Raw genomic sequence first — 25,361 nt, forward strand, 5'->3', positions numbered from 1 at the left:
CCACATTCATTAAAGAAAAATTATTAGTATGGCAAAAAACTGTTGCAAAATATCACAGTGGTCAAGTATCGTAGAGGCAAAATATCACAATAGCAAAACAGTGCAGTAGCAACATATAATAGTGGCAAAGTCTCAGAGTCAAAATATCATTGCAACAAATGTGCACTGGCAAATCATCAGTGTGGCAAGATAGTGTGGCAGCAGAAAATGATAGAAGCAAAAGATCACAGTGGCAGAATATCAGTGTATCTAACTGTAACAATGGCATATTATTAAAGTTGTTGTGGTCCCTTACCTTCTAGTATGGGATTCCCTTAGGTCCGGTAGGGGGTATTGTAGAGCATGGCTGGGGCACCAGGCAAACAGAAGATCAACCATAGCCTCTGCCCTTCAACTGGCTGCCCGGGCTAGGCTGCCCAGGGAGGGTCCAGTATAAGTGCTGTTTCAGGTCACATGACCCACAGCATCACCAATCACAGGTTTGGGAGTGTGGGTTGGCATGAGGTGGAACAGGTGGTGAGGGGAAATATGAGTTTAAGGTCATGAGGGGGATGATTTGGTGCATAGAAGGGGAGATAGGAAAGAAAGCCAAAGCAAGGCCTTTGGGAGAGAAGCCTTCACTAACCTGCTGCTCCTGCTTGGGCTGTGGCGGTAGAAGAAAATAGCTTCTACTAACCCTGTGTGTTCCTTTTGGTGCTGCTGCTCTGGGTCATGTGACCTACAACAGCACCAATCACAGGATTGGGCGCGCAGGGGGAGGTGCGTGGATTAGGAGAGGAATGGGGTAAGTGAGGGGATGCTTTGGCGAGGGGAAGGGGTTGCGGCAAAGGACAAATAAAGGTCTTTGGGAGACAGGCCTTCACTTACCTGCTGTACCTGCTCAGTTCACAGAGGTAGTTGCAAAAAGCTTATATTCACCTTGTGTGTTCATGTTGGTGCTGCTCTTCTGGGTCATGTGACCCACAGCAGCACCAATTACAGGTTTGGGAGTACGGGCAGGCGGGGGTCAGAAGTGAACAAGGGAGGGGCAGGACATAAGAGGGGGAGTGTGTAAGGTAATTCTTTGGGGTGGGAAAACGGGCACTGGCAAGGCCAAAGAAAGACACTTGGGAGAAAGGCCTTGACTTAACTGCTGAACATGCCTGGGTCATGGGCAGTAGAAGCAAAGAGCTTCTAACCGCCCCATGTGTTCTTGTTGGTCCTGATTTGTATTCCTATTGTTTCTAGATAGAATAATGCCTTTTAATAAGGGGTGATTTCACCGAATACCAACTAGTTGGTCATATTATTCAGCAGGTGCCGAATAGTGAGCCAAAGAGCAGATTTTTTACTAGAACATATTAAAGCACATATTACCGCACATTAAGTGTACAGAACACAATTATAGTTATTAAAAAACAAATCAAGTTATTAAAGATCAAGAGATTGGTTTCACTTGTTTTAACATATCCCAATAATATGTGAAACCTATGTGTGGGAGAATAAATGTAAGGAATATCAGGCATGCTACATTTTCTAGTAGCAGCACCTGATGCGTCTACTTGTCACAATTAATCCAGTAGCCTTCTACACTTTTCTGATCACCGGTCTGACCATACTGTCTTCAATATATTGATTTCTGTAGATAGTTTGTTGACTGTATTCCTACAATCGGCACATCATTAAGACATTAAGGGCCTGATTCATGGAAGGTTTTCCTATGGGATTGTGCCATTATAAAACACTTACATGAATCAGGCCCTAAGAATAAACAGGTAATCCCTAAGTTATCATAGGCATAGACAGTCCTATCACATAGATCCTTTGATCAATGCAGAATAAATCATCACTATTTGCCATTGTCATTTTCAGGTCCTGGTCCTTGGTGACCCACACGAAACATTGTTGTGTATCCAAGCAAATCTAGCATAAAATTGAAAACGATCTCACTTTCGAGGCGAGCAAAGGATGAGTGCATACTCTTTCACTTCTAATAATCAGATTTATAGTTTTCGTAAAGTTAAACATCAATATACTTAGGTAGATGTTTACTTCTTGTACCACAGATCTTTGGCCAATTTCCTCCTCGTTCATTCCATTTTGAAAACAAGTAGTTGTCATCGCACACCATCTACTCATGATAGGGCCCCTGATGAAGATCCCATAACATCTCGGAATTAAAACATTTTGGGGGAGTATGGTTACATCCAAAATCATAAAGAATAGGGACACACTACATTGTCCTCCACGGTTATAGGTCAAACGTTCGAAAACAAAAGGCTCGAATGCCTTTTTTTCGACAGTAAAAGGACTGAAAAAAAGGATCACATTTTTTTTTTTATGGTGGGGTTCCCCCCCACCTCCCGTTTTCTTTTTATAAAAAAAGTTTTATATACATGCTAAACTAAAAAAATAAATACATTTTAAACAAATTTGATCCTTTTTTTCGGTCCTTTCACTGTCAATCAAAAGGTCATTCGATCCTTCTGATTCAAACATTTGACCGGACACCATCCTCCACCATATTTGTATTGTTTTTACTAATTTGTGTCATTAATTGTTACCTGTGTGATGTTTTAACATGTACTTTCGTGTATTTGAATGTATGGATTGAAATATGGTTTGCTATTACTAATGACCTTTGTTGTTATTTTTTGTACATTTGATGAAGATCAATGATTCTGTATAATCTTTGGGAATTAAGCGTTTTTCTTGGAATTAAGACAAGAACTTTATAACTCCCTAAATGTACCCTTGTTAAATCATTAAGAATACAACAGCATTAATGTGCCTATTGTCTTCTCTCTACAACTGTTACTGACAAGACTTCATAGTTCATAAAAAGCCGGCCCTTTTTCACCATTATAGCAAAGAAACTTGAACTGGCAAGGCGCGCCAGGCAGGCCCCAGCAAAAATGGGGGAGTGTGATAGGGGGTTGTGTGGCCTTGCCCTGGCTGCCCCATTAATATAATACTTTGTTCCTTTTTTAAAATAAAACCGAATTTTGACTTGGGGCTGCCGGGACAAGGCCTTGCAACTCCAGCAAGAATTTGGGGCAGTTGTGGGGCCTTGCACCGGGGGCCCCTGTAATACTGCTTTTTTGACAAATTGTGGCCAAAATCGAGGTATTCAGTTTTGGCCGGTGGCCCCGTTGCTGGAGGATCTCCAGTATTTATCCTGCAGCCACCAATTCTGCCTTTTTGTTTTCCATTAATAAAAGGGCAGCATATGGGCTGCCGGAGCAAGGCCCGGAGATCCTCCAGCATCTGGGCAACCGGGCAAAGCTGAATACCTAGATTTTGGCCACAATTTGTCTGAATCCCATCTCAAAGCTCACATCTGGTACTCCCCTACTTTCTATGTATGCCACTGGAGCCAAAATGAAGATTCTAAAAATTCTGCACAAATACTGTACGATCACTTGAGTAGGTCAGTATCAACCATTTATGGTTTATGCATGGAGCAGGAAAGTCCATATCTCAAATGCTAGTAGGTTGGATCTCCAGATCATTAAAACCCAGAAGAGGGGCATCTGATGTTATGTATGGCTAAAATAAAATGCGTCACACAACTGTTCAGCTCTCTCTGTTTGTGCCCAGGTTTCATGACACAGTGTCAAAATCGCTACATATAAGCAAAAGCAGCACTTCAACTAGGAAAAAAGGAATGAAACGCAAAAAAAAACAGGTTTTTCTTGGACTAATATATGTACATATTCTATGAGAGTTTCTAAGATTGGTGCTTAAATATATCACATCCTCTAATACTAAGTGTTGCCTGTTTCAGAGGTCTCAAGTTCAATTATTGAAGTAACATAATTGCTTTGATACATTAAACATAACCAGTTGGTCCTATGGTCAGATATCGTATTTGAAATCAATTAAAAACAAAATAAGATGGAGATGGTCAATTAATCCCATGTTCAGATACTTCACTAACTTGATTTCAATAACAATTTAGTGGAAATTATTTAATCAAAAGGCATACATACTATCACAAACAGTGACTCGCCTGAAGACCCTAGAAGCCAAGGTCGATGAGGGAGAGGGCAGATCAAGCAGTAATAATGTGCGTATCCTCTGGCTCCCGGAGGGAGTGGAAGAGCCTAGTATGGAGCTCTTCTTGGAGCAATGGTTGACGGATATCTTTGCACCAAATCCTTTTCTAAATGTTTTTCCGTGGAAAGGGCTCACAGGATGCCATCAGGTAGACCCACCCCAGGAGCCCGCCTAGAACAGTAATCGCCAAATTGCTCAACTACTGGGACAGGGCTCCTCCATATGGCTCGCACGAAAGGAATGATTACTCACAATGGCTCCCGGATTTCCTTTTTCCCTGACTACACCCGTGATGTGCAACGTGCAAGATAGTCTTTTGAACAACTGAATAGGCAATTATCCTTCATGAATGTGAAATATGGGTTACTGTTCCCAGCCCAATTTAAAATCGACCATAAAGGGACCACAGTACACTTTAATGACCCACAATAAGCCTGGAAATGGGCTGAAAACCATATCGAGGGCGACTGGACTGCAGTGACAATGGGTCAGGGGGGGAGGTCCCACCCCCGGCCAGACCTTGCCCCTCCCGAGAGACTCCCAGAAATACAGGAACAAGTTGGCCTGGAACAAGCAGTGGACCCAGAAGATGTCATACAAATGCGAGGGGAACTGCAATGATATGCGTTACTGGCCTCCTGGATATACTCTTCAAAACTCAAATTTGAATTTGCCACGGAATAACCACAGGGGTGGCGCAAGCTGCGCAAACTAGTGAATTTCCTGCACCCTGCCCTTTTTTTGTTCCCACTTCTTTCTTCTCTTCTCTTTCCCTTCCTTTTCTTGTTTGCTTGGCATTGTTTCTGTCAGTAAAGGAATTGGAACAGACTGCTAGGTACCGTCCAAGTCCTCTGAGAGTGGGCCTGAGGCAGGCTAATCTCTTTGTGATTGCCGCCATAGCGGCTGTTTGATTGGCAAGGTTTGTTAGGGTGACAGATGCTTCGGGTTGGGGCGGAGTATGGGGAGAGGGGAGACAAGGTTGGTGATGGGCAGTTACCACTGTTATTTGTTATGAGTAGGACCATTAAACCCCATGCATTCATTTACCCAGATAGGACAAGATATCATGAAGGCACTTCCCACACTGTGCAGATAATCCATAAGCACATATGGCACCCACCCACAGCCTTTTGAAGCCTGCGATGGTTTGCAAGTCCCCCAAACTCCTGACATGAAATGTCAACGGTATGCAATCCGGGATCATGCGACGCCTGGTCTCCCAATTTTCACACAGACATACCACGGATATTGCCCTGCTTACAGAGACACACTTGGTAGGCACTAACTGCACTCTTTTTCGTCCCACTACCGAATGGTGTTACATGCTGGATTTACTATGGGCTCCCGCAGGGTTTTGATTCTTCTGCACAAATGTCTCCCCCTCACGCTAACATCGTTAGAGCAGGATCCCAGGGGGATGTCTGTGGTGAAGCTGGGTACACTGGGGGTCGGAAACCCTAGGTATATTGGCCATCTATGCACCACCGGTACTTGGGAGGGAGCTTATAGAAGATATAACGACCATAAATGCAAAACATCAACCAGATTTATGGATTCTTGGGGGCGATTTCAATGATTTAATGGACATAACTATGGACCGCACCCAGACGAGTGGACGTAACCTTAATGCCCCCACTAGACTGGCTAAGTTTGTGTCATGGGCCTTTGCGATATATGGAGGCAACTTCACCCAAATGAGCGCGGCTATTCTTTCCACTCTGGGGCCCGTGCCTCACTATCTAGACTAGATTCTTTCTCCCAGCTCCAGAGATATATCGGGCATCAAGTGCGAAAATGCTACCCTGAGGTATCTCATACCATTTGCCCCTGTTGATAGAATTAAACATAAAGAGGCCTAATCCCCCTAAATCATAGAGACTTATTAGTTACTACCTCAGATTCCCTGAATTTGTTGACCACATACAGGAGACAACCACAGAATATTTAGAAATAAATTCCCCCACGGTTGATAACCCCACCATGGTATGGGAAGCTTACAAGACAGTGCTTCGGGGAGAAGTTATCTCCTGAACATCGACCAAAAAAATAAATAAAATAAATTACTGACAGTGAAGGAGACCGAAAAAGCGGCAAATGACTGGGAGGCACGTTACATACTGTATGCAACTCTGGATACACACCGTTCCCTCCTGAAGGCCAAAGAATGCCTCCGGAACATTGCACTAGATAATGCCAGGCATGCACACGAAGTGGCGATGGAGTGCATGTATGAACAAGGAGATATGGCAGGCAAACTGCTGGCCTGGCTGGAAAAAAGAGATGAGGGTCAAAGACATGTTAGGAAAATTAAGAATGCACAACACGTACTGGTACAGCAAGACTCTGAAATATTGGAGGCTTTCGCAGATTATTATGCACCACTCTACAAGGATCCAGCTGATCCGGTAGACCCCTCAATACTAAATGACATTGAGATTCCTCAGCTATCAGAAGCACAATGGGTCCAATTAGATAGAGACTTAACCGACTCGGAAAATGTCGGACGCCATCGCCCAGCTTCACTCTGGGAAAACCCCAGTCCCAAATGGCTTCCCCGTGGAGACCTGGAAGAGGTTGGGTGGCGAAACCATGGCACTCCTCCTCCGGGAGATGTTTCTTCATACCATAGACCAGAGGGTCCTCTCCCCAGACCTGCGAAAAGAGCCAGCATAGTGGTGATTCCAAAACCAGTTAAACCCCCTGAATTATGTGCCTCATATAGGAAAATCTCTGATTAATAGTAAGGTAGTAAGGCCAAAATCCTTGCAAAACTCCTTGCTACCAGATTGCAGGCAGTTATGCGCTCGCTAATCCACCTTTACCAGTGCGGTTTTATGCTAGGAAAATCCACATGCATAAACATACGGTGACTCCACCTACTTTTGGAACAGGCCCCAATCTTAGATACTCCCCTTGCCCTTCTGACAATTGACTTTGAGAAGGCGTTTAATTCGGTAATCTGGCTCTGGGAGATCATGAGCAAGATGGATTTCGGGGAGGTCTTTCTGAATTGGGTGAAACTACTCTACAATGCCCCACATGCAGAAGATAGGGTCAATGGATGACGCTATAGATCATTCCCGTTGGATAGGGGAACACGCCAGGGATGCCCCCTGTTCCTGCTCCTGTTCGCCCTAGCTTTGGAGCACCTGGCATGCTGGCCTCGTCAGACCGATACGTGGCTGGGGTTCCGCTGGACAGAGGAAGGAGGAGACTAACTCTCCCTATACGCTGACCACCTAATATATTTGGGCGACCCTGCCTACTCTTGCCCAGTGGTCACGGACATGCTGGCACATTTTGAAACGTTTAGTGGACTGAGGGTCAACTGGGGGAAGTGTTTCTTCTTCCCGGTGAAGGGAGGTGAATATGCTGTGCCACCGGACTGCACATACTGGATTGCGCGGGATGGCTTCCGCTATCTGGGAATCCAGATCTTACGAGACATTGTGAACTACGTACCTGATAACCTACACCCGATTGCCAATTGTTTTGTTAATGATGTCCAACACTGGATGTCTCTTCCTACAACACTACTAGGCAAGGCAGAGCTCTTCAAAATGTTGGCTCTCCCACAGTTCCTCTACATTTTGCAAAACGCCCCACTCTTAGTCCCAGATGCAGAATTTCATCGAATAGACGGCTGCTTAAGGAAGCTGCTGTGGGAAGGGGGACGCCCCTGCATCTCCCTCAGCACGTTTCAGAGGACAGTATGGGAGGTAGGAATAGGGATTCCCACAGTTTCAAACGTGTTACTAGGCCAGTTAAATGGTGGTAGTGAATGATATATTTCACAGGGACGGGAAACTGCCCCACATCAAAGCGGTAAGGCTGGGACTACAAAACATGACACTGAGGGAATGGCTTTTCCAACCCCTTCCAACCCCCCACCCCCACAGACAATGGCAGTACACGTGATTGTGATATGGAAGAGAGCACAGATACATCAGGTGGGAGCGGAAGGTAACACAGATGCAACCCTTGTGGAATAACATAAACCTCTCAGAACTGGGCAAATTGCTGAAATGGCCAAAATGGTCTGAGGCTCAGATTTCAATGGTAGGGGATACCACTATATGCAAATGACCCATGCACTGCACAGATACCTGCCTTCATTCACGGACATGCTCCAGAATACCACTCTAGAGCGTAACTTCTGGGTGGAGCGTATTCCCACTAAAGTCACATCCACCCTATACTCTGCAATCACAGCCTTCGCCACCCCAGAAATAACCAATCTGAAACTGAAATGGGAAACAGATGTGGGCAGCATCGCCCACAAAGATTGGATACTGGTCCTAATGCATCCACAGGAAATTGTGATTAGGTCCAGGCTCCGCTTAATACAACTAAAGATTTTGCACAGAATATATTACCCTAGGGCGGCATTATACAGGTGGAACCATGCCCCAGACCTGAACAGCTTGCGGTGTCGGGGGGGATGAGGGCACCTTTATACACATCTTGTGGGAGTGTCCTAGGATTCAGAACTTTTGGCGGCAATGCTGTAAACAACTGTCTGTTGTTATGGGGAAAACAGTACCCTTGGACCCCAAGCTGCTGTTTCTGGGTATCCCGGGCGAGGACTTCACTGCCCGCTGGGAGAGACTTTCTATCCACTGCAATTGGCTTAATAAAAACTCAATATAGAACAGTGATGGAGGTCGCCTGTTTGTTCGGCCTTGGTCCTATGGGCTGCGGACATGGACTTGTGTGCGTTAGTGGAACACCGGATCTATACAGCACGTGGATAACCAGCTAAGGCCATGAAAATTTTGGGCAAGTCTTAGGAGGGAATTTAATCTAATGTGGATAATTTGTAAAACTGCCATATGTGAGGTGCACATTTTTGTACTTTAACATGAAATGTAAAAATGTCTGTTTTATGGCTGTCCCTGGATGGGACAGACAGTTGTAAGAAAGGGAATGATGGTGTATTTTTGGTTCCTGTGTTTATTTTTGTGTTTGCAAAATAATAAAAAGATGTATAGAAAAAAAAGACATACCTACCCGAATATACAATTAAAACAATGCTATAAAGGAATCATATACAACACACAAGGACTACATCAAAACACAAATAGAACAATGAAAATCTATATTACAATAAATACAGATATACAAACAAACCATGATTTCTCCCCAAAATCAGAAAGTGATCTTTGATGAATACCTAGAAGAACGAGGTTATCCTTTCAAGTACATCAAAAAGTCCAATAAGCGAGCCAGATGCACTTTATCTACACCTAGAGCATCTGTAAAATCTACTAACAAAATGATGTGCGTGTTATCGTTTAATCTAGTTCTGACATTCAGAATATTAAAAAGATTACTTGGAAATGTTAGTCATTGATTCAACGTCCACTACCTTCCCTGATAACACCTATGTATACACTTTAAAGAGGTATTAAGGTGAGAGACCAGGCGGTCCATTCTATACATATTATAATGAAAAACACAGTGTACCACACTGTCCAGGCGAATTTGGAACCGGCTAAGGGGCATTACCGGCATGGTAAATGCTGTGTTTGCCAATATACTGAAAGAATCAACTAGCTTCCATATCTTAAGTGTAATTGGTTACTTAAGGTCATGAGTAACTGTAAGCCAAAATCTGTAATTTAGTGCATGGAGTGCCCTTGTCGACTTAGACATGCTGGCAGACTGATGCGATCTGCCAATACAGAACCATTGAACATAGGTCCTGTAGATATTGTCAGAACATTGAGGCTCCACTTCTTAATAGTTTTTCGGAATTTGAGCATAATGAGGATATCCTCCTGTGGATAGTGCCACAGTTACTGACAGAGACTCTAAACACGTACTCAAAGAAGAGCAATGGTTGCGTCCGATTGTGTCCCATGTTCACATGCTCAATGACCCATGTAAGAGGTAGGTGCTAGTGTGATGAAAGGACGGATCCTCTTTCAATCTGTCACATGGTCGACTCCTTATCATGTTTACTTCTTAAGATAGCTGTTCATATTGCACCATCCTAAAATCACAAGCCATTGTCAATGCTAACGAGCTGTCTGATCTTTTTGAGTGAAAGGTGCGAGCATGAGCTTACCTTTCAATTTGTCATATGTTTTATTATCTGGTCTCATTCAAACTATTATGTGTCTCTTGAGTTAGGCTTCTCATGTATGTTCCACAGAAGCAGAATGTTTGCCTGTGTGAGGAAAGTAAATCATTTCTCTTTTTATAAACTTCTATCTCACTGAGTTGGTTGATGTAGGCAACCTCACATTCCTCTCTCTCATTAAGAGCGCCAGACTCCATGTATTGACTTCGCTAAACATTTAACTGTGCGAGACTAAGATGCCGTCCCATTCGGTGGCCACATGTGGTGTCTTAGTGGCACCTTTAGAATTATGCTCCCAATTAAATATCTTTGGTACACATTTTGGTATGTACCTCTATTTCTTAGTAGCTATTAAGCATTAACATCGCCCTGCGTTTTGAGCTGCTCTTTTTACGTTTTATAATTTTTCACTTGGCCCACTACACTGAATTACCTTTGGGATTCAATGCCTCCATGTACATTTACTGACTCCAAACATGGGGCCTCATTCCAAGTGGGTCGGTCCAGTAAAAAAGTGCCTGCATTCGTGGATACTGGCCCTTTACAGGACCGCCCGACTATGGGTTTGCCGGTGGGGCATGTGGCTTACCTCCAGCTAAAAGCTGCAGCTAAACCAGGTGCCCCACCGGCAAACACAGCTCTCATTACCAGCACCAGCGTTGCCGGGACCAGTAATCACGGCAAATCCCCTCATGGAGTCCGCTGGGACACCATGAACCGGGATTTACTCTGTCCCTCTGGCACTCGTAATCCAGTGGCAATGCCGCCAGACCAAGTGCAGGAAACAGTAACAACCTCTGCCAGTGTCCTGGCAGATTTACCGCCAGGATACCAGCAAGGTTGTAACGAGGACCATTATGAGCAATGTCTTGTTTTAACAAGAGCTTTTTTTATGAATAGTAATCTTCTCACACATTGTTTGCTGCCTATATTCTGTGACAGATTATTTAAATTTTACAGATTAATATATTCAACATTTTAAGTGGGCACTCATCATTTAACTGTTAGTAAATCTGACAAAGTCATAATTCATTTTAAAAGGATTGGCTGTTCGGCATCCCCTCCAAGAATTAGGTATGACATTTCATGTTTCCTTATCAATGGGGGCTCACCTAGTAAGTTAATACAATCATTAAGTAATAATGCCATGCTTATGCTATATTGTTAACTTTAGTAGTCTTATGATTTTAATTGTAACCTAGGATTGTCCTTCTTTACAAACTGCATGTATTTGACCAATTACCATAGGTTCTTATATATCTTATTTTTCATATAAATAGGGATAAAGTTCAACAATATGTCCTGATGAAGACACTCCAATTCCTTTACACTGAAACGTAATCAAATATTAGCCTATGTAGACATCTGTGGACCCCTAATGACATCTAATTTACGTTCATTTTCATGATGTTAGAGACATCTCTATATGCTGCAAATGGGCATTTATTGTTATGCAACCTCATCTTATGAGGTCTATGGACATTTAAGCTAGCCATATCTTTCTGATGTTGAGGAGACATCATTGGTTGTATATGGACATTTATTGACGCAATATGCCCCGAGGCAGCAGGCCGATCCTATCGGTAATGGCCCACCACCCAAGTTAACAGCACAAGGGAAGCGACTGTCCCTTAATGAGGGTGGCGGTGCCATTTCCGGGCGGGTTGGCCTGCCGCCGAGGGGTCTATCGCCATCAGCACCCTTGTAGTTTCCGCTTCACAGGTGGTAATGGTACCTTTAAACAAAAAAAAAGACGTACCTTTAGCCCGCGACTCGGCTCTGCATAGTGCTGCTTGTCAGCTGAGTAAATTTTCAGTGTTGATGACTCGGGCGTCATCAACATGAAAACGGACTTCCCTGACATGCAGAGCTGCACAGCGCCAGACCGGATGAAGGTATGAAGGTATGTTTCCTTTTTTGTTTTACCCCGGTCCCCAAAAAAAGACACCATTCACATCCACGCTGGAAACTACACGGGTTCTAAGTAGTGAAGGGGGAACAGGAAAGGGTGCTTTGGCTACCTAGACAGTTCAGAACACGGGCTTGTACTATACCGTACAGCCTGCATTCCGAGACTCCTGATTGGCCAGCGCCCTCACCTGGGTGCTAATATAATATAGCTATTCATTGTGTTTTGCATTTTGATTTAGTCCTTGTGGTCACCTTCATTGTGTGATTCATTCATTACAATATTGTTTTCATTGTATTATTGTGACTATATGTCTGATTGAATAATAATCATTTCAATTTAAAAAATCATGGGCCTCATTCCGAGTTCGGAGATAACCACGCCGCTATTTGCGGCATGGCTGCCTACAAACTCGTCCAAACTCCGGCCTGGTGAATGGAGTAATTACCGGTACATTGCGAGGTCAGAGGGACCGGTAATTCCCCATTCACCAGGGCCATTCACCATTCCCATTTGAGCCCCCATAGGGCTCAATAGGAAGGGGGAAGGCGGCAATAACGGTACCGCAAATTGCGGTACAGTTATTGACCCCGGAGTACCTTTGCGGGTCCCGTCCTTACCGCCTGCTAAAAGCAGGCGTTAAGGAAGGACCCGCAAAGGGAACGCGTAGTAGGGCGCAAAGGGATTACTGGCACCAGTGTCATTACCGGTGCCCGGTATCCCTTTGTGCCCTACTTGTAATCAGGCCCCATGTTAATTATGATATGAGAATATATGATTGACTATCACCATCTTATTTTGTTTTGAATTGATTTCAAGTATGATAGCTGAACATAGGCCAAACTGACTGTATAATATATCTGTGCAATTATGTTACTAGAATAATTCATCTGTAGACCACTGACATTGGTAAAACGTAGTCTTGCAAGGTGTGATATATCTGGCCACCGATCTTAGAGACTCGTATAGAATGTACATACATGTACTTATATTATTCCAATTGGAACACCTTTGCTTGAGCTAGTTATCCATGTCTGGTTAGCCACCCACACTTTGAATGTTGCACCAAACCAGGCTCCTATATATCAAGAAAGGGAACAAGAGCCCTACAGCTAGATGATCACTGGAGTCAATAATCTGATGCACGAGAGGCCAAATAGAGATGCTAGAAGCTGCTCCACGGACTTCCATTACATAAACCAACTGCTGCAAGGCACATTTCTACTCTTTCTTTGACAGGGGAGGCTTCCCACGGTGCCTCCCCCTTGAGTTAATGGGTCCTCCTGGAGCTCAGAGTGTTGTGAGCATATATCTGGCACATCTTATCTGGAAATGGAAACACACCTCAAACTTACGTTCACAATTGGTGGCAATTCCTTCCACAACTTTGTTTAAAAATTGCTCAAAAGTACATACAATAAGGAATGATATCTGTGCATGAGCCTAGGACATGCGTCTGAGAATTTGGGTGTGCAGACATTCTTTGACTAAACAGATAAGGCTCAGTGATGTTGTGGATGCTATCATTTGTGATGTCCTCACTTATGACATGGTGGCATTAATCGCAGTGCAGCGTGGTGGCCAAGTTATGGTGCTTTAGATATCATAACTGGGAAATTATTTGTGTTTTGTTCTTTTGTGCTTCAACCATAACATTCCCTTCAACACCCTTTTTTCACAGAACTTCATATCTTTTAAATAGGACAAATTAGCATCAACGTCACTTTAACCAAGTTATAGCTCTAATATTTATATTGTTTAACCCAGAAAACAATGTCCAAAAAATTCTTTCAATTTAACCAAAAAATCCCTTTTGAATTTCAGCACAAACAATGCATTAGCCTCTCTTTAAGCCTAGACAAGCAGCCTCATTATTTTACTCCTTTTGTAGTTTTTCCACTACATCCTAAAGTTGACAAGACCAGCTGGATAGGTGGATTGCAGGGATGATATATTTTAAAACAAGTAACAGCACTCATTTAGAGATAATGGCCCTGATTCCGAGTCTGGCGGTAAGGGATACCGGGCACCGGTAAGGAGACCGGTGCGGGTAACCCCCTACCGCCCTATTCCGAGGTCCCTTGGCGGGGAACGTAAGGAACTTGTGGTCGGACCACATGTCCCTTACGGTTCCCGCTAAGGGACCAGGGCGCAATAACGGGCTTGCCATTCGCAAGCCTGTTATTTGCGTCCTCCCCATTCCCATTGAGCCCTATAGGAGCTCAAATGGGAATGGGGAATGGTTGTCGCAATGGGGATTTACCGGTCCCGCCAGGGTCGGACTAGACCGGTAAATCCCCATTGCACCAAACCGGACACGGTCACAGCATGGGAGGCAGCCATGGAGCTAATTGCTGCATGGCTACCACCATACTCGTAATGAGGGCCAATGTCTCACTATTCTAAAAGGATACTGTGGCTTAGCCACCCAAAGGTCAACTGTGCAGGCTGAGGTCGAACTAGAAGATTGTTCATGACTCTACTCCTAGGAGATCTGTCCAATCCAGCTGACATTGCCAACGATGGTAAATGCATAATGGGATTGCTCAAGTGATTCTCAAAAATAACTTTTAATGTGCTGTGTGTGCACCTGCAGAGCTTGGCAGAAGTTCCTGATCCTCTCCCACAGAGATGTTAGCCAATAAAGATTCGACAAAAGCTTAAAGAGGCAGTAATCTCCTTAGCGTCAGATTAGCTTTCATACAAAGACTATCTTCATTACCTGGCACCCGTTTCCATTGATGGCGTCCATGGCCCTTTTAATTGCAGGATTTTGCGGTTCAAGAATTTCCACCTGAGTCTTCACGTTGTGCTCGTAGTAGGGGCCGATCATGAAGTAGTTTTCGCCCCACTCGTCTGCAGTGACCTTGGCCTTTGTCTGGATAACTGTGCAGATGCCACCAACTGTTGGTACATTAAAATGTGGATTAATTTTAACATCTCGTTATAAATGTTAATCTTATATACCTTTGACAAGTTCTTACTGATATGTATTTGTAACATCTCACTATGGGAATAATTTAAACAAAATCTGAATTTCATGGAAGGGACCTCCTATATTTGTACTTCCCTGCACTTTAAACCCCTCATTCGCACTGTGAAGTGCTACAAAAAGTGTTAAATCTGGAGAAAACAGATAAACATATTTATTTTGCATTTCTTAGTGTTATAAGTGTAAAAGCTTCGGGCACTTTGTATTTGTCGGATGTATTTACAATGAGTATCTATGGAATCTGCCTGCGTTTTGCAGGTGCTAAAAGAGGTAGATTTCCCATGAATCCAATGGTTTTCATGCGGCCTTAAAAAATGCCATGCTGGTGGAATAGAATTCCATTTTTGAGGGTGGATTGACTGATGCAGGAGGACACCTAATCTGTTCCATTTCACACTCTGCCTCCAAAAATATAGACAATCTCCAAGAATACAAAAAGGTGTGTAAAATCTTTGGTAACCCTTTTAGACCAGGGGGACTATGAAATGATCCCCTCTCTGTTTTTACCTGAGTTACTTCTATGTTGCTGGTTATCTGACATGGTTAATAGCACTGATGGAAGGTTAGTAGATACCCGGAATCTCTCAGTGTAGGATCGATGAAGGAAGTCAAATACTAATAATATTTTCAGCATTGATATAATGTTTGCCAAAGGACCAGAAAAAATGAATCCCCTGATACTGCTACCTGTGAAACAATGTGACAACGCCACTACACACTCCCAGACGAGCACAGTATTATTATTACTAAGACTGGATAAAATATAGGGTTGAGATAACTTCATAAAATGTGTCCCAAGTGACTCTTGAATTATTTTGTGGAAAATTCTACTATAGGTTCGAGGTGTTGCCAGAGCCATTCAAAATGCTCTTAATGAAATCCTCAATGGATTTTGGGAGATTCAAGGTGTCAAATGGTGTGGTAAAAAATGATTTAAGAAATGACAACTTAATAATTACAACAAATAGGACATATATAGCTAGGTCCTTAGAGACCTTCATCCAGATAAAGTACAAAGTCTCCACTAGATTTTTGTATGCATAAGTTTGGCATCGCACACATTTTTTTTATTCTTGAGAATGCTAAAGTGCAAATAGATGAAAAAACAAGGCCATCCTGTCTGGCAATAGATAATCTGTGAAACGGAGGTCCAATACCTCAATTTTTACCTAATGTCGCCAACTTACTAAATGTTCATGGCAGAGCTATATCCCATTAAATGTTGCACATTGGTGGGACTGTGAGAGGGTCTGTGGCCTGAGCTATTTGCTTTAACTTTGACAGTCCATCTAAAGACCATTAACCTATTTCACAGAATAAGCCAGCTTCCACCCCAGCCTCTGCTTCCTTTGCACACTCATTACACCAGTTTCCCACCCAGACCCCTTCACCTTTTTTTCCCTCCATATTCGTTGTTCCATCCAATCTGTTCCCTAGCCTACGCCTTGCATCCTTTTGCCATATTCATTCTTTATCCACATTTTAATCCATTTTGTATTTCTTTTTTTTCTCTCATCCAACCCTCTCCCTAGGCCACACCTATTATTGTCTACTGTCCACCTTTTCATTCCATTCCATGCTTACACCAAAAGGGCACCCTTTCGGCTGCTAAACTTTCACCCCCTTTCTCCTCACAGTCTAAGTCCACTCTTAGACTGGTGGCTTCATCATGCACACTGCTGGCACCTCCCAACCACATGGCAGCCTTAACCATGGTTTGGCTCAACACGCTCTCTTTCCAAACAGCTGCATTGTGCCTTTGACAAGTTAGTGACCATAGTGTGCTCTAGGAAGCAATCAGCTAATGGCATCTTTACAGATGCCTATCAAACAATGCCTTCACAAATTTTCATTTAGAAGAGTGCTGTATCAATTCCTGTTGTCATCACAATGCATAGTTGTGATAGAAACGTTGACATTGAGTAAAGCGTGTCTTCTGCTCGCTAGACAGTCAGAACATGTGCAGTGCAGGCTCTAATCATAAGTAGAAGCTTGCATTCCATGATACTCATTTATTGTTCCCAGTGTTTCCAGCTCGTTAGCCAATCAGCAAGTTTCGAATACAGGCTCTAAAAACTTGTAAAAGTCTGCATTCCAGGATTGTCTGGCACTGGGCAATGACACGTGGACAAGCTCCATTACGGGAAGCCCCATGCAATTAGAGCACGGCACAGCTATAATAGCATGAGACTCAACTCTCAGTCGAGGCCACTGCCACGAGCACGGCAACACTAACTTGGGCGACTGCCACCAATTACACAGTAGAGCCGATTTGTTCATTGGAATTTGTGTGGGCTGTAGAAAAACAATAGATCAGTAGAGGGCCTTAGCCACTGTTAGAAAGCCTGATGTTTACAACACAACATTCAGCATATATATCGTCTTTCATAGCCAACATTCCAACTGGGCAATGCTCACCCCAAGGTTTCTAGTACTCTCTTCAACGGACTCTTTTTGTTTTCATGTTCTGATGTTGTGTTGTTATACAACAATATCTTCTGCTACTCTGGGCAAAAGTTGGTAATGACTAAAAACTGACATACTATTGAAATTGTACTATTGAAATGATTGGGCCTCATTACGACCCAGGCGGAAAACCATGGTGCTGATAGCACCATGGTCCATGCCGGTAACTTACCGACTCCGCCATGGAGAAAGGGGGAATTACCACCCCATTACAAGGTTGGCGGGCCGGTAATTCCCCCTTCCTCCATGGCCCTTCCCCATTCCCATTTTTGCCCCATAGGGCTCAATGGGAATGGGGAAGACGCTAAGTACGGTACCGCAAATTGCGGTACCGTACTTAGCACCAAGGTCCCTTTGCGGGTCTCTACTTTAACGGCTGTTGTAGACCAGCCGTTAAGGTCGGGTCCCGCAAAGGGACCTCGTAATCAGGTGCTAATAGGCTAACGGCACCGCAGCCTTTTACGGCGCCATTAACCCATTAGCGCCAGTGTCGTAATGAGGCCCATTGTGTATTTATCATCATGTTCCCATTCTGCCTTATCCAAGATAGTACACCATGCACAGGTGACCACTTCCACGCTTTCAGAAACGGCCTCGCCAGACTGGCTTGCCCCAGACATTACCCTATACCCTGCCCGACACCCTTCTTACCAACCACCTCACCATTTCCAACTAGATTAAACTATGCCCTTAGTTCTAATATCACCACCAGGCTCTTTGGTAGAGAGCCTTCGCCCACGATTCCTACAGCTGACCACGCGTTCAACCCCAAATCCACGTTAGGTAGCTATTCCTACCCATAGATGGGAACGATAGGACGTTTCGCCTAAAATCACGCATTTACTACTCCATTGCAGCCTTACCTCTACCCTCGCAATTTCCATACCACTCAACGTCTTCCGGCAAAATAAAAATTACAACCCACCTACCGCCTCGACCACTTTGACTGGATGTTCAAACTATTCCATTCAAGTGCTTGTTGTATTTCCCTTCCCCAGTAACCAAAAACTGCATCCCTTGCTTTGTTACCTGGTATTATGTCCAATCCCATAGAAATCCTATAAATACCATAGCAAAATCTATAGATTTCTCTGTGTATCCTCTGTGTATCCTGTCCTTAGGAAAATCTGTGTTAATTACCATGTGGTAGCGCCATTCTTTCCTAATCATTTCAGTCTACTATACAAGTCCTAGTACTATTTGGAATAAATTAATGAATTCACATATAAAGAAACACACAGCGTGAAGCGGTTAAAATAGCAAATTAACCTTTGTTGCAGGCAGTGCTCCTCTTTTCTAGCAATTAAAATATAGTCTCAGTAAAGCTTGTCGTTTTCCTTTTAAAACCGATTGTCCCTGTGCAACTGATTTCATTTTAAAAATCTGATTTTTCCTTTCCCTTAAAGAATCCCATTTTGTCACCCATCAAAAATGCACCCTTTCACTTTCATATCATGCCTGTTATGCGCCTTAGTACCTTAGCATTAAAACCGATTTCCGATTGTGTCTGTTTAGCTCATTTTCCAAGCCGTTTTGCTATTTTAAACCCGTAAAAGTCAAGAAATTACAATCCTGCCACGTGCGATTTTGCTGCACTGTTTTTCCTTCCCAAAGTCGATTTTCTACACTGTATGCCCGTTGTTTACTAGGTTGCCTTGTAGTTTGAGAGTTTTCTTGCTTCTTTGATACAGCCACACACATTCTTGCCTTATCCATTTAACCGCACATGTAAAATCACCATTCAGTAATTTCGAGTGCCATTTTGCTCATTTTTCAAGGGAGCTTAATCCGATTTTGGCCTCCCATTCAGGGATGGTATGTCGGATTTGCAATCCTATTTTTGCATAGTATACCTGACTCCTTGCTACTCCTCTCCACCCACACACTATTTGGTTAACAGGGGTTTTAGGCATTGTTGCAGGGGGAACGCCCAACTGTGGTGCTATCTGAAAATTCTACTTAAAAAGTAATCTTGCTTTCATTCAATTGTGCATTGTGTATCTCATGTTAGAAGGTTAAACTAAGTGTATTCTATCATTTTACGGTGTAATTATCACCCCTTGGTGATCGGTGCCCTATAGTGAATGTGTGTTTTTATTCAAAATTAAAAATAAATAAATATTTTATTATTACACACCGGCCTGGTTCATCATCCATTGCGACACAGGGTTTACATTAAGGAGTGTGTGAGACGGGTGGGCTGACTTATCAAAGCTGAATCCAAATTCATAAATTTAAATGTGTTTTTATGGTGCGCTGAATCCCTGGCCAGTAGAAAGAGTCCTGGTCTGGAGTGTGACGCCTCTTTAAAATCCTTAACAGCTGTATCCCTGCCTACTTAGGCCATCATTCTTTATGGCTGTTTTTCCTCACTGACTGTCCTGTTTTGCTTATATTGCCTGTATTTCTCCTTCATTCCTCCCTCATCTAGGTCCGCTTTCGCTGTTGTTGCTTTCATTGCCTTTATTTCTCCTTATATTCCTCCCTCATCTAGATCAGCTTTCGCCGATTTCTCTCGTGTTGGTTTTCTGTGGTTTTTGTATTCACCTCACTGACTGCCCAGACCTATACTGTAGTGCTGTCTGTTCCATTGCACTCTTCCTTCCTCTAGGTTCTCATTCGCCAACTACTTTGTCCTTGTTGTTTTGGTTTTGTCTTCTTAGCAAATCGTTCGTTTAGCAAACGGTCCTACTGTTGTCTTAGCTCTTGTCATATTGTTCAATTGTCGACTATTGTCTCATCCCCTTTGTCTCGTCTGCAAGCACCCCTCCCTGTGTCCTTCCCTAGTGTCTTGCCACCTCCCCCCAATCCCCTTCTCTCCTCTCCCTACTTACCCTATGGTGCTCTCCCTTTCTCCTATTTTTTCCAACTGCTTCTCTATCGACTAACCTGCTCTCCTCACTAAATCTGGTAGGAATAGGTTTAAAAAGGACATCCTGGTCTCCAACTCAGGCCTCCCTATCGCTGACACCTATACCAGGGCCTCCTCCAGGCTAACCCTCACCGACAGCTTTTTGTCATTCGCTCGACAGACCTATGGACTCTTCATATGGTCTCTGTGTTTTCTCCATTCTCTTCTTCTCCCATTAATGGTGGCACCTGGTGGGAGGCCTTCCTGGCCCCCTTCCACTCCTCTAAGGTCATAATTAATGTTTACCTGAATGGTACAGTCTTGTTCCAAAGCCCTCAGGCCAACCTTCTCCTCTTTGATAGATGCTTCCTGTGCCAGATCACCTTGGCCTCTTCTCCTTCCTCTTCTGCCCCCCCATCAGGCTTCTTCTACACCTACGCAGGGCGTACCTCTGATTTGTAACCCTCCCCGGAAGACTTTCAAGGACGGCAACTTTCTCGATATTGCCACTCTCAACTCTCGCTCAGCTGTCAAACACTCCTCTGACATCTGCCGCCTCCTGGAAGAATTTGACCTTGATGTCCTTGGTCTCACCAAGACATGGTTCACGGCCAGCTCTGTCACAAGCTTTGACACTCTCCTCCCTGATGGCTACAAGATCCTCTCCATGCCCAGGTCCAAGTGTTCCGGAGGGGGTGTAACTCTGAACTTCCCAGAGTGTATTCCTGACTGTCATTCCTACGCAGGCTTACTCCTCTTTTGAATGCCTCCTCTGCAGGCTTTCTCTGTCTCCTGGCCATTCCCTTACTGTGGCTACCATCTATCGGCCACCTGGTCACATCTCCCCCTTCCTCTCTGAGAGGGCAGACCTCTCCTCTTACCTCCTGTTCTCGACCACTCAACTCCTCCTTCTTGGAGACTTTAACATCCATCTGGATGCTTCGTGTCGTTCCTCTGGACTCTTTTGAGATCTCTTCACCTCTCTCTCGCTCTCTATTCTCCCCTCTGGCCCGAGTCACTCTGCAGGGCACACTCCGGATGTTCTGATCTCCTCAGACCTTCCTGTTTCTATCCCTTTCACCACTCCTCTCTCCTGGAGTGATCACTTTCTCCTTTCCTCCCAGATCACCCTCTCTTCCCCTCAGGCCAAGCCAACTGCAGCACTTCCACCTACCTTCTCGGTTGTCCGACCCATGAAGCATGTGTCAGTTGAGGCTTTCGCCATCACTTTCTCACCCCTACTCCCCCTTTGGCTGACTCACACCCTGACTCAGCCCTTTTCCTGTTCCACTCTGCTATATCTGATACTCTTGATGTTCTTGCCCTGTCATAAGGATCCGCTTGAAGCCCAAAGCCAAGTGCAACTCCTGGTACGACTCAGACCTCGTCCCCCATAAATGCAAGTGCAGGGTGGAAGAGAGGAAACAGCGTGGTTCTGGTGCATCCTCTAACAAACTGACCTGCTGCCTGCTCCAAAGGCAATACAGGCTCTCTGTCCGCACCAACAAGAGAGCCCACATCCAAGCCCGTGTCTCTGAGGCATCCAACAACTCTACAAACTCTTTAAAATCTGCAAGGAGCTGGACAATCCAGCAGCAGTCTCTACCTCTCCTGTCCCAGGCCCTCTGCACAGCCCTGGCTTCCCATTTCATCTCTAAAACTCATGACATCGTGTCCTCTCTTCCTCTCCCCTCCTCCCTTTACTTCCTACTCTTCCTCTGGCCCTTCTTCGGCCACCTCTCCTCCCTCCTTCTCCGACTTTCTCCTGTTCTCCCCAGATGAGGTTTCTAGACAAGTCCGATCTATGAAAGTCTCCTCAAAACAGGTTCTCCCCTAGTCCCCTGAAACCATCAAGGACCACATTGATGCCCTGTCTCCTGTTCTGGCTGACTTCTGCAACCATTCATTCACCACTGGAGTCTTCCCTTCACCCCTGAAGCACTCCCTTGTGCACCCTCTTCTTAATAAACCCTCTGCCGGCCCCTCCTACCCGGCTAACTATTGCCCAATTTCCATCACTCCTTTCCTGGGCAAACCCCTGGAAAAGCTGACCATTTCCCAGCTTAATTTTCACACTGAATCTGTTGGTTGTCTGCATGACCATCAATGTGGCTTCAGAGCTACCAGAAGCACAGAGACTGCTCTCCTGAACATCCATGAAGACCTGTTCTCAAACCTCGATTCCAACACCCCCTGTGTCCTCATCTTACTTGATCCCTCATCTGCCTTTGACACGGTCAACCATGCCATCCTGCTAAACCATCTCTGTGATAACTTGGCTGACTTCTTTCCACTCCGATTGATCCTCCCAGGTCCAACTTGGGTCCTTCCTCTCCTCTATCTATACATGTGGTGTTCCCCAGGGGTCTAACCTTTCTCCCTGGCTTTTGAACCAATACCTGGCACTTCTTGTCCACCGCATTGCCGCTCTGTGCCCCAACTTTCAGTGCAATGCGGATGACACTCAACTAATTTCCAGGCTCCCTTCCGCCAACTTCCCCATGCACTTGCCCGCTCTTAATGTCACTGCGCCTAGTAAGATTGTTGTTTTTGTTCTCCCCTGTTCCCCTCCCTTTTGCCTGGTCGTGCTCTGAAACACTTGTGTATGAGCGCAATATAAATAAAATATCTTTTCACCTCTTCTCCTTCTCTCATTTCTGACTATCCAGTAGTGGTGTGCCGCCAATGATCTCTGCCTTAATGCCAGTAAGACTGAGATTCTCCTCATCGGCACACCTGCTCCCACCTTTCATGTCACTCTCTGGCCAGCCTCTCTTGGCCCTCTTCCTGCTCCCACCTGTGAGGCTAAAAACCTCAGGGTCATCTTCAACTACACACTCTCCTTCTCTCCTCACATCTCTGACATCTCTAAGAAATCACACTAACAGTTGCACCTCCTTAGAGGTATTCTTCCTTTTCTCTCCTTCCCCCAGAAGCTCACTGCCTCCAGATCTCTGGTTCTCTCTAGACTGAACGACTGCCACAGCCTCTTTCTAAATCTGCACGCCTCTACCCTCTGCAACTCATCCAAAACTGGACAGTGAGATTTGTCCTTGGCCTCAAGCCCGAGGATCGTATCTCTCCAGGACTGAAATCTCTGTACTGGCTCCCAGTGCTGCGAGGATTATGTTCAAAACCCTCTGCGTTGTCCACAAGGCCTTCTGGGGCCTCAATACCTTCAACTCTCTCTTCCTAAGTATCTTCCTTCTGTAGCTCTTCGCTCATCTGCCTCCAACTCCCTCAGGGTCAGTCGCTTCTCGAAGCAACGAGTTGGTGGTAGATCTCTTTCTTCAGCTTGGCCCTCCCTCTGGAACAGCCTCCCTGCCTCTCTGAAACTTGAGGAGAACCATCTCTGTTTCCAGAAGCACCTCAAGACCTTACCCTTTGCTTCTGTTTTCTTTCCTCTCCCCTGCTGAACTCCTGGATGAAACTGCACTGGTCACCTGGTTACCCTCTGAACTTGGACCCAGGTCCCCTCCCCGCCAGTTGCACACCTGCAATGCCCCCCCCAGCAACCCTTGCACCCAGGGTTGTTTCTGTATCCCTACAGCCTCATACCAGCACTTGACACCTGATGTCTGCACTAACCCTTGCATTTCCCACCAGCTGGCTGCACATTGTATATATAGTTTTTATTTATTTATCTGTTTATCCTATGTACTGTACTTTTCCCCTTCCACACTCCCCTGAACTTGTGCGATCTCAATGTCACCTGGCCTACTAAGATCGTTGTCTCTGTCTTCTCTCTGTTCCCCCTCCCTTGCCTTGTAGCTCCTTGAAAAACGTTTGCATAGGGGCGCTACAAACGCCATATCATAACGGCATTCACCTCACGACTAGAGGACTCTGGAAAGGACTGCTCTCCCAGTAGGGTTCAAATGAAATTTTTGTCAAGGATTGGCATCCAAAAGATGATTTAAAGCAGTAGTGTGAGACTCCTTTTAAAAGTAAATGTTCACAGGTGATTGGATTAAAGGTAGCTTGTCTTTTTGGTCCAATCCCTGCTCTTGAAATGAGTGAACTTTGCACTTCTGACATCACTCCCGAAGTGGAGGGGACAGGAAGGAGAGAGTGTGGCAGGGAGAAACAAGATGGTGGATGCCTTCTTACTAAAATCAAAGGCCTTTAGAAATGCACACAGAAAAGTGTGAGGATACTGCCTTTCAGTGCGTGTGCTCCTTTGATCCCTGGGCCCAGGACAGTTGCCTGTTGCGCATCCGTCTCTGGCAGACGGTGTTAACTACCCTCAAAAAGAGATGAAAGAGGAGGATCAGCCTGTCTTGGCCAGAATACTTATCTTCCAGATCTGAGCTGGCTCACAGGAGCTGACATTTGTGATATAAAATTGCATGTGACTGCTGTGATTAAAAGTAATGCCATGCACCATGGCTTAACTCAGGCATACTTTGTTTTCTTTTTAGAGATTACCCTGCCACCATCATGGGCTACTTGTGATCATCATCGATTTGGTACAGTGGGTGCATATCTTAAATACAGCCCCTGGTCAAATGGGTAACTGTGGCCTCTGAACCTGTTCTGTGCCACTGGTAGAGCAGGTGCTGCACTCAGAATATTGATGCAACAGGGCACAGATGCACACTATGCTGTTGGCATGTAGTATAGGAAAGGGGAATCTGGGTAGCAGATTACACTTTCAAAGATGGAATTACCTGCACCATTGTATTATGTAATACAAATCAAAAAAGCAACTCATCACAGGTTCATAGACTGATGTATATCAGCCTCCGTTCAAACTTTTGCACTGCGCCCCACAGAATACGGCTGAAGCAGACCACAGAAATGTGGTCCAGCTGTAACAATCACTGACACAGCAATCCGTGCCGCGCTGGACACTTGCAACACAGCAGCTATTATAATATCAAAATGCCAGTCATCTCTGGAGATAATCGAGCAGGCGCTGAAATTATAAGTATTATTTGCATGCAATTGATTGATAGATTATTTATAAGGCGCCTATACAAAAGTCTTTCAAGGCGCAACCAGGCAAGGGAGGGGGGTC

General features: G+C 44.7%; 1 protein-coding gene across 2 annotated transcripts in view; it reads right to left on the reverse strand.

The window, feature by feature from the left end:
- GYS2 (glycogen synthase 2) overlaps positions 1-25,361 on the reverse strand; it is a 919,141-nt gene that overhangs the window by 813,406 nt on the left and 80,374 nt on the right. For both annotated transcript variants that reach the window (XM_069628441.1, XM_069628442.1), the window contains exon 2: positions 14,755-14,936. In XM_069628441.1, the coding sequence (XP_069484542.1) occupies positions 14,755-14,936 (182 nt within the window). The remainder of the gene's footprint in view (positions 1-14,754; positions 14,937-25,361) is intronic.

The sequence above is a fragment of the Ambystoma mexicanum genome, chromosome 12 (assembly GCF_040938575.1).
Source record: "Ambystoma mexicanum isolate Mex_15411 chromosome 12, UKY_AmexF1_1, whole genome shotgun sequence".
In the NCBI taxonomy this organism is placed as follows: Eukaryota; Metazoa; Chordata; class Amphibia; order Caudata; family Ambystomatidae; genus Ambystoma; species Ambystoma mexicanum.